At 38.6% G+C, this 10,902-nt stretch overlaps 1 protein-coding gene across 1 annotated transcript; it reads right to left on the bottom strand.

Annotated features, from left to right (window-relative positions):
- Positions 1 to 614: 614 nt before the first annotated feature.
- Positions 615 to 10,465, bottom strand: LOC105076335 (olfactory receptor 5BS1-like). The gene has a single exon (XM_074374962.1). The coding sequence runs from the start codon at positions 5,356 to 5,358 to the stop codon at positions 4,363 to 4,365; it is 996 nt and encodes a 331-aa protein (XP_074231063.1). The 5' UTR covers positions 5,359 to 10,465; the 3' UTR covers positions 615 to 4,362.
- Between the last annotated feature and the right edge of the window lie 437 nt (positions 10,466 to 10,902).

Here is a 10,902-nt window from a genome sequence, read left to right as displayed (position 1 = left end):
TAAAAAATGGAAAGATAACCCATGCTCCTGGATTGGAAGAATCAATATTGTTAAAATAGTCACACTGCCCAAGGCAATCTACAGGTTTAATGCAATCGCTATCAAATTACCCAGGACATATTTCACAGAACTAGAACAAATCATAATAAAATTTATATGGAACCACAAAAGACCTAGAATTGCCAAAGCATTACTGAAGAAAAAGAAAGAGGCTGGAGGAATAACTCTCCCAGACTTCAGACAATACTATAGAGCTACAGTCATCAAGACAGCATGGTATTGGTACAAAAACATATAGACCAAAGGAACAGAATAGAGAGCCCAGAAATGAACCCACAAACTTTTGGTCAACTAATCTTCGACAAAGGAGGCAAGAATATACAATGGAATAAAGACAGTCTCTTCAGCAAATGGTGTTGGGAAAACTGGACAGCAGCATGTAAATCAGTGAAGCTAGAACACCCCTTTACACCATACACAAAAATAAACTCAAAATGGATCAAAAACTTAAACATAAGACAAGATACAATAAACCTCCTAGAAGAAAATACAGGCAAAACATTATCTGACATACATCTCAAAATGTTCGCCTAGGACAGTCTACCCAAGCAATAGAAATAAAAGCAAGAATAAACAAATGGGACCTAGTTAAACTTACAAGCTTCTGCACAGCAAAGGAAACCATAAGTAAAACAAAAAGACAACCTAGGGAATGGGAGAAAATTTTTGCAAGTGAAACCAACAAAGGCTTGATCTCCAGAATATATAAGCAGCTCATACGACTTAATAAGAAACAACCAAACATAGCAGCACTATTTACAATAGCCAAAACATGGAAACAGCCTAAATGTCCATCAACAGGTGACTGGATAAAGAAGATGTGGTATATTTATACGATGGAATACTACTCAGCCATAAAAACCAACAACATAATGCCATTTGCAACAACATGGATGCTCCTGGAGAATGTCATTCTAAGTGAAGTAAGCCAGAAAGAGAAAGAAAAATACCATATGAGATCGCTCATATGTGGAATCTAAAAAACAAAAACAAAAACAAACAAACAAACAAACAAAAACAAAGCACAAATACAGGACAGAAATAGACTCAGAGAGAATACAGACTTGTGGTTTCCAGGGGGGTGGAGGGTGGGAAGGGATAGACTGGGATTTCAAAACTGTAGAATAGATAAACAAGATTACACTGTATAGCACAGGGAAATATATACAAAATGTTATGATAACTCACAGAGAAAAAAAGTGACAATGAGTGTGTATATGTCCATGAATGACGGAAAAATTGTGCTGAACACTGGAATTTGACACAACATTGTAAAATGATTATAAATCAATAAAAAATTAAAAAAAAAAAAAGAAACAACCAAAGAACCCAATCCAAAAATGGGCAAAAGACCTAAACAAGCAATTCTCCAAGGAAGACATACAAATTATCAATAGGCACATGAAAAAATGTTCAATATCACTAATTATCAGAGAAATGCAAATCAAAACTACAATGAGGTATCACCTCACACCAGTCAGAATGGCCATCAGTCAAAAGTCCACAAATGACAAATGCTGGAGAGGCTGTGGAGAAAAGGGAACCCTCCTACACTGCTGGTGGGAATGCAATTTGGTGCAGCCACTGTGGAAAACAGTATGGAGATTCCTCAAAAGACTAGGAACAGACTTACCATATGACCCAGGAATCCTGCTCCTGGGCATATATCCAGAAGGAACCCTACTTCAAAATGACACCTGCACCTCAGTGTTCATAGCAGCACTATTTACAGTACCCAAGACATGGAAACAGCCTAAATGTCCATCAACAGATAACTGGATAAAGAAATGGTGGTATATTTATACGATGGAATACTATTCAGCCATAAAAACTGACAACATTTGCAGCAACATGAATGCTCCTGGAGAATGTCATTCTAAGTGAAGTAAGCCAGAAAGAGAAAGAAAAATACCATATGAGATCATTCATATGTGGAATCTAAAAAAAAAAGAACATAAATACAAAACAAACAGACTCACAGACATAGAGTACAAACTTGTGGTTGCCAAGGGGGCGGGAGGTGGGAAGGGACAGACTGGGATTTCAAAATGTAGAACAGATAAACAGGATTATACTGTATAGCACAGGGAAATATACACAAGATCTTGTGGTAGCTCACAGTGAAAAAAAAGGTGACAATGAATATATATATGTTCTTGTATAACTGAAAAATTGTGCTCTACACTGGAATTTGACACAACATTGTAAAATGACTATTACTCAATAAAAAATATTTTAAAAAACATTTGAGAAATGTTAAGTATTATTTATGTAATAAATAAGAAATATTAAATATTATTTATGCAAATAAAAAAGAAATGCAAATACATGGAAGAATTAACATCTTATGCCTATCAAACTGATAAATATTAAACACGATATAAAAATTGTTCTCAGGCCTGGCAGATATACATTGCCCAACTCTCTAATATACTACTGGTTGGACTGTAAATTAATACCAACATTAATGCAAGCAAATTGGCATATAAATCAAGATCATAAAATATATCAGAAGGATAGGAGGGGGGAATGAGAGTGACAAGATGAGGGATCACAGTTCGAGTGTAAGCATGCTTTTACCGCACAATTCATACTGTATATGTGGGAGGCTGGTGGGGCAGTCCACCATGGATTTTACTGCACAAGAGTCTGCAGTAGGAACTGAATAAAGGAGCAGGTGGCAGACACACATGGAAGCTTGTGCCAGTGATTGCCTCAATCTCCTAAGGAATGGGAGACTGAGTATAGATTAGTCATTGGACCCATCTCTCAAAGAAGCAGATGAGAAAGGGAGTGGTTGCAAGAAGCAGATGACATACTGTTGATGTCAGTTTAAGTGACCTCATATCCTTTAATAGGCTTTGGTCTAGGGAAGGATGCCCTTCCCACAACTATAAACTATATCTAAATAGATCCACTGTGGAGAGTTTCTCTTAAGAATATTAAAATAGGGGGGCACAATGATATTATTATTAACTCTTCCCTTATTTGAAGAGTTACTAACTCATGTTAATTCTACCTCCTAACTATATCTTGAAATTGGATCACTTAAGGGAGAACCAGATGCTCCACATGAGGGGCATGACTGGCCACACTCTGTACAAAACCCCCTTTTTTTCTTAACAAATCCTTAGAATAACTGACTCAAGAGGTAATTACTATTGATATATAACCATTATCCATAGTTAGACGTATACTTCAAAATGAAATACATTTTTTTCTGAAAATGATTTTTAAATATTTACATCTTTAAAAGTACTTCTCTTGTTCACCCACTATACATTCCTCTACTAATTTTATAGAATTTATCATATATTTAAGATTAAGAGCTCATAATAAAAGTATAAAACAAATCAACAATATTTATTGAGTTCTAAGAAATTAAGAAAATGCCAAAGGGAAAAAAATTTTACTTTTGTTTAATGCTTATAAGGGTAACATGGTGATGCATATTAGGTATTTCATTAAAGGAGTCGTGTGAATCAGCCTACACATTGGGTTTTGAGCTTATCTGTCCCCTCACCCATGAATCTTTTCTGACAAAAAAATTAGTTTATTTGATTGAATATGTGTCAAGCAACAATCGGCAGTGGGCTCAGGAGGGGTTTGGCTGACTGGGACTGTCAGACACCAGGTGAATTAATTGACTTGATATCCTCAGGGTGGAATAAAAACATCATTGTGAGAGAGCATAGACATTCACGACTTCGGGTTCCAAGGAGCTCTCTAGTCACCAAACAGCCAGATGCCATCCCAGACACTCAAAATGTCACCACCAGCACACCTGAAACAGTTCCTGTTCCTCTGAGTGGGTTAGGGTAGTCTCTTAATCTGTGTCTTTGCGACTAGAAAGTTAGTAACTCTAATCAGGCACATCAGTTTTTTAGGTTTCCCCCAGGTTAGGTGGATAAAGCAACCACCATGATTCAATATCATCTTCACTCAGTACTCACTTTGAAATGCCTTAAATGCCTTTCACATGCCCATCTTTTTGTGTTTTGTTTCGTTTTAATACTTAGATCGCCAAACTACTTTGAAAACTCTTGAGCAAGACAAACAGATTTGGACTCTGCACTATTCCACCCCAGTACCTATTTTTGTCTTCACTTTATTTTTTTTTTAACCAAATACAATAAAATAAACAATCACATACTTAAAGCATACCCAAGAGGTTATATTCATCAAATGGTAAATTTTTTAAGTGATCAAGTTAGCCATTAGTGTACCTCATCCCCTGACTATGTTTTCCCATTATTTTCAGACCAAACACACCATGACTCCTTTATACATAAAGAGGCACATTTATTTCTTCAACATTCTACACAGGGCTGTCGTCACCTCCTGGTTCTTGAGGCTGTAAATGAGAGGGTTCAGCAAGGATGTAATCACACTGTATTGAATGGAGACCACACGCTCCAACATGGAGCCTGAGAGAGGGCTCATGTACCTAAATAAAGCTGTCCCATAGAACAAAAGCACCACAGTGAGGTGGGAGGAACACGTAGAGAAGGCTTTTCCTTGACCCCCAGGAGAATGGATGCTTATGATAGCAGAGATGATTCTAGAATTAGAGAAGAGGATCAGGGAAAGTGTTAAAAATCCTAACAATGCACGTGACCCAGCAAGAAAGGCCTCGTTGGCAGCAGGATCAGTGCAGGATAGAGAGAAGAGTAAAGGCAGCTCACAGCAGAAGTGAGGGATGACACTGGGCCCACAGAAATGTAAGTTGTAAGTGAAAAGACTGTTTGACAACGAGTTTAGGAACCCCATTACCCATGCTGTAATCACCATTCCGACACAGAGAGGCCTGTTCAAAACCACACTGCAGAGCAGAGGGTGGCAGATGGCAGCATAGCGGTCATAGGCCATGACAGAAAGTAGGCAGCTCTCTGTGGTCCCAGAGAACATGAGAAAGAAACTCTGGGTCATGCAGGCCCACGTAGAGATGGTTTTCTTTTGAGTTAATAAGTTCTGCAGCATCTTGGGCATGGTTACTGAAGATAGGGAGAGATCCAGAAATGACAGGTGACCTAGGAAGAAGTACATGGGTGTTTTAAGGTGGTAATCAGTCCTGATCACCAAGATCACCATCAGGTTCCCCATCAGAGTTAAGAGGTACATCACCAGGAATAGTGCAAAAAGCATGGTCTGGATCTGAGGAATCCTGGAAAGTCCCATGAAGACAAACTCAGTAATGATGGTGAGATTTTTCATGATTAGAGACATTGGCCCTAAAAAGAAATATAATACAGTTGAGTCATTCCAGATGAATATGACTGCCTCTCCTATGAAAAACATGACTTACAGCTTAAAAGTAAAAATAAAAACTATGAAGCCAAAAATGTGACCCTCTAAGTCACACACATCATCCCCATCACTACTTCAACTCTGGAGGCATGTAGCGTTCCAAAGTCCCTCCTCCATAACTGCTTCTTTAATCTTTTTAATACCCATTTATTCAGAAAATATTTAATAAGCATCCAAGTACTGGGCATTGTACCAGACCCAAGGGCCTGGCATGTAGTAGGTACTTAGTAAAGTTTACAGAATAAGTGAAAAAAATATCAGAAAGCTAGATTTTTACACAAGTCTGTTCTATTTTTAATGCACCACATATAGAGGATCATAAAAATATTTTTGATTATTGAATAAGTAAAAGAATTAATGAAATAAATAAATGTATGGCTCATAGGCAACTCCATGAGTAAGACCATAAGCTGCCCTGGCAGTGAGATGTCACATACATTCTATGGCCTGTGTCCTTTTCTAAGAAAAGGGCCAGTTTGAGGTCTCTGTGGCTCTGCTGAATGGCTGGTAATGGGGCTGTACAAAGAGTCAAAAGAGCCTGATGTGAGCCGCAGCTACTATTCAGGCAGTCTGTTTTCTCATTTGAGTTATCTCCCAAGGTTTCCATGATAAACTATATAAAAATAGGCCTTAAGATCTGGTTTCTGGTCCTAATTCCAACACCAGTTGGCTTAGTTTGAGAACCTTGGACTTGTCAGTCCATCTCAGAGAGAACTGGTTATATTGCCAGAAAAAACAGGGATAACAACACATCCTTAATGGAGTAAACCTGATTGCAGAACAAAAGTAATTTATTATTGTAAGAACTCTGTTTCTGATAAGAACTAGTTTACCTAGCCCATGATCTTTAACAAGTCAATTGATTCTTCTTGGTTTAGTCTAAATATGTTGCTGGGTACAGCATAGTCTCTCCAATTTCTGCCTAATGTATTATGTTACTCTTTTAATTGTCTCCTCAATATTTTTAAATTTCCCTCATTTCCATATTGCCCCACAGTATTTACCCTTTGGGATTCATCACCTAGCACTGAATGACTCTAAAGGCCTGTCTGTATGCAGGTTCTCTCTGCCATGATTTCTAGCTGCTGCAATTCCTTAGGCAAAATTAAAGTGGTGAATGTGTGACTAGCCTAAAATCCTATGCATATACTAGAAATATATTAGGAAATCTTCACTCTGTTTGCAAATTAAAGCCAGATGACAATACTGTTCTACATCTATTTGTAAGGAAGTTAACTATTTAAATTGTGATACCCAGTGCTGGCAAGATTTGGTGAGTCTTATATGACCTTATACATTGTTAGTAGCATTATATTTGGTAAATAATTTTGGCAATATGCAATCTAAGCTCTCTCTTTTGGAAATTTATCTTAAACATATAATTCAAAAGAATGAAAAGGCTATGCGTGAAAATATATAGTCCAGGTTTATTTTCAAGACAGTAACGCAAGATCAACCTAAAAGATCTAGTAACTGGAGAATAGCTACTCTATTTTTATAGAAACACATGACAGGATGTTATCTAATGATTAAAATGATAATTATAGAGGAGACACAGAAACAGAAAATATTCATTATATCTAGTAAGAAGATCAGAATACATGATTAGTATAAATTCATTAAATTGTGCAAAAATATGCACACAATAGGGGCTTATGTGGGATTAACAACAGAAAAACAAACAGCTGAGTTATTAGGGTAGTATCAGCATGAACAATTGTTTTGATTTTACATTTTTTAAAATATGGTTTTTACACTTTCAATGAAAAATATCTTTATAGGGGGTAATATGTCATCCATAATTCTACTTTGCTTCAAACTCAGCAATTAATTAAGCCCAATTCCAACAACATACATATGCACTTCTTCCTCTTCCTAGTCCATTTCTGCCCTGTATATTCTCTAACAAAATTCAACCTGGTCTGAGAAGCCATTTCTTCAACAAGGAGTCTTAGATGCTCAGTTGGAGAATAGAAATGGCTCAAGTAGTTTTTCTTTTCTATTCCTTGTTCTGCCTTTTGCTTGTCCTCTGTCTACTAGCTCTTTAATCTCAAATTTGTGGTCTAGGAAACGTGGCTGGAGGATGTGATCCTGAGGCCACTGGAAGTGTTGGCGGCTAGGGCTTCTCTGTATTGAAAGGTCCCTGGTAGGAAAGAAAGAAGTTTTTTAAGGGAAAAGAATGTCTTAAAGTGAAGGATGCTGTGCTCTCATGGAGTGGGCAAAAAGGGTGTCAAAGATGTTCCTTCTTCTACCTTTTTCACCCTAGTTACAGACCCTGTGGTATCTCTAAGTAAAATCTTTGTAAAAACAGGTGTTTAGGCTTTAAAATAATAAAAACTTTCAAAACATCCTGTTTTATGACAAGAATGGAAAGGAGAGTTGCAGACTTTTGCTTTATCTCTGAAAAAATTCTAAGGAGATATGTGACTAGACTGTGCTTTCTACAGATTTGGTCTTGCTTGGAGATGGGGCCCTGAACTAAATGATCTCTAAAATTACTTTCAGCTTAAGATCCTGGCATTTTGCTAGGAAATCTCCCACCAGAGAATACACCAAACTCACTCATTCCCGTTAATTCAGAAATGCTCCATTCTGCTGCCCACCCAGAAGCTATAGCTCCCCCTCCATTCAGTGCCAAAGGAATCTTAAACTTCATTTAATGAATGAAGGGAAAGGACAAACAGATTACAAATTAATAAAGTGGCAAACTGCTCAGCCTTATAAATATCTCATCCCAGCTCTGTCATGACCTACATTTGTGAGTTTGGCAAGGCACTCTTTTGCTGCTGCTTTTTGAGCTCAGTTCCCTGTGCTGTGCAATGAACGGTTTGGAACAGTTGCCTAGTAAGATTCCTCACATCCAGTGGGCTAGGAAGGACTGAGAAGGACTGTTAGGTCCAGCTCTAACTTGAAGACCTGAGTCGTTGCCCTCTGCCTCACTTTGAGAGATGAATGACATGGGATGCTCAAAGCACTCCGTTAGGCCTTGGGAAAAGCTGGTTTTCTTTCCCATCCAGTTGAAAACTGCTGTGTGTAATGCAATTAAATAGTCACTTTGTATTTAGTTTTAGATAAAGTCCCAAGTGTTGGTATGCATGGGCTCTGGTGTGAGTCAGTACCTGTTACAAAGCTTTGGCCATCCTCCTTTTCTTCTTCTTTCTTTCTCCTTTATCTCTTTTGGTTCAGAGGAGGACTCCTGGCCAGTCTGTGTGACTTTTACCATTTTTTCCCTAGTCTTTCCCCATTTGCTACCCATATCCTGGGCTGGCTCTTAAAGAGTGAGATTAAGTAATGAGGGCCCGAGGGAATTGAGGACTAATCTGTACTCATGAGGAAATAGAAATATTCTATTATCTGGACCCCTGGCATTCCTGCCACTGTTGCGATCTGGAGAAAGAGGAGGATATGGGGTGAATACGGAGCGCCTACAAACGATTCTGCTAGCCAGAGACCAGTGTGAGGCTTCCTCAGGTTTGACAAAACTTGATCCTCACTATACACTTGCACGCTCATATATTCCTACCCACACTCTCTCACATATATGCAAACAGGTAAGCCTTACTTCTAAAATCACAGGATTCTGTAGAGCATAAAGGATCACATGGATCATTTCATTACAATCTCCAACTTGATGCATGAGCCCCATACATCATCTCCCGTAAGTGTCCATCCAGCCTCTGAACTTCTTCAGGAATTCTCCTCCATCAGTTGTGGTAAACCTGATTTAAAGTTTGCCTCCATCCTCCTCCAATTTTGACATTGTATCTATGTGACCATTTCTACAAACGCCTAAACAAGCTTTAGTATCTCTCATCTTACATACAAAACAAAACCAAAAGTGAGAAGCAAAAACAAAGAATCCTCTGACTTCCCTTAAACTTACTGCTCCAATTTCTCAGTCTCCTTCATAGCAAAACTTCTCAATAAACATGTGTGGTTGTACTTTACACTTTTTCACTTGCCATCCTTTTTTCATCCTACTCTTGCTAGCTGAAACTTCTCTTGTCAATATCATCAACAACTTTGCAAAACAGATGTTGCAAAATCCAATGGTAACTTTTCTGTTTTCTTCTTATTTTAATTTTCAGGAACATTCAATACAGCTGACCTCTGTAGCATTCAAGGAGCTGACCTCCTGGTAGCATTCATTTTCCTTGGATTTTGTGACACAAAAATTTCCTGATTGTCTTTCTTGCTCAATGGCTGCTGCTCCCATTTCTCTTGGTGGATCATTCTCAACTTGAACTAGAAATGCTGGAGGGCTCCAGAGCTCATTCCCAGGACCTTCTATTCACTTCATTTTCTTTATATGTTCTATGTCAATGCTCTATTTCCAAATACCACATATACCCCAAATATTAGCCCTGACCTCTCCTTAGAACTTCTAAGTAATATATACAGCTGGATTCTTGACATTCCACTTTGATATCTATTAAGTATGTTAAGCAGTTTAGCCAAAATGCAACTAACCAATCAGCCAAACTAACAAACAAAAATTAAATCCTTAATTTCCATCCTCCTAATGTGCATTTCCCTCAACCATGCTGATTTTAGCAAATGATGACACCATCTGCCCAGTTGTTCAAGTGAAAATCTAAGACCCACCAAGATCACTGCAGTGAGGTAGGACGAACAGGTAGAGAAAGCTTTGCTTCTGCTTGTGGTGGAAATGATGCTCAGAATGGTGCATAAGGCAGACACGGGAGAAGACGATGAGGAGGACAGTCCCAAGGCCATGTGCGACATAAGACCAGACAAGACCAGACAAGAATACTCCGCATGTTCTACTGTGGGAAGGCACCTGTCCTCAATGGTCACGATTACTTCTTCCCCTCTACAGATCCATAATTAAGCTCTATTTAACAGTGTTATATTCAAACCTTGCCACTTTCTGTGTTCTCATACTGAAGGAGTAGGAAACAAAATAACTTCCCTGATGCTGAAACTGTTTGTTCATTCATTCTGACTAAGAAATCCTGCAACTTGCTTTTTTCTCCCTTACTGCTTTTGTGCTAAACAACTCTCAAACTTTTCCCTTATGCTATCCCCTCCCTATACTTTCTTTACTAAGAATAGCTTTAACCTAGAGGCTATGCTCCAGGAAGGAGGTAATGGGCCAACAATTACAGAAGAATGGACAGGACAGACCCCACACCTACCCCCCCATCATCCCCCCAGTTCCTCCAGGGTGCCAGGAAAAATCATCGAGGTTAAGAGGCATGTAGCACCCTGTAAAGTGCCCTGACTGTTATCACCTTTTCTGTTCCATCCAGTTTTTCTATGAAACCTCAAGACCCCAACCCCAAGAGGGATTCATCGTCTCTAAGGCATTAGCCTACTGTGACTCCCCTTTGCCTGGCAAAGCAATAACGCTGTTCATTTTTCAGATTCTCCCAAAACTCTGCCTCCGAGTCTCAGTCTGGCTATCATGGTGTGGAGGCTGGTTTTGCAGCAACAATACCAGATCTAGCTAACTTATGCTAACCCAGAACTTGCCCAAGTTCACTTGCTCTGACCTGACACTAAGACATAAAC

The sequence above is a fragment of the Camelus bactrianus genome, chromosome 12, assembly GCF_048773025.1.
Source record: "Camelus bactrianus isolate YW-2024 breed Bactrian camel chromosome 12, ASM4877302v1, whole genome shotgun sequence".
NCBI lineage: Eukaryota > Metazoa > Chordata > Mammalia > Artiodactyla > Camelidae > Camelus > Camelus bactrianus.
Note: the sequence above shows the minus strand (reverse complement) of the source record. Positions and strands in the feature narration are given on the sequence as shown.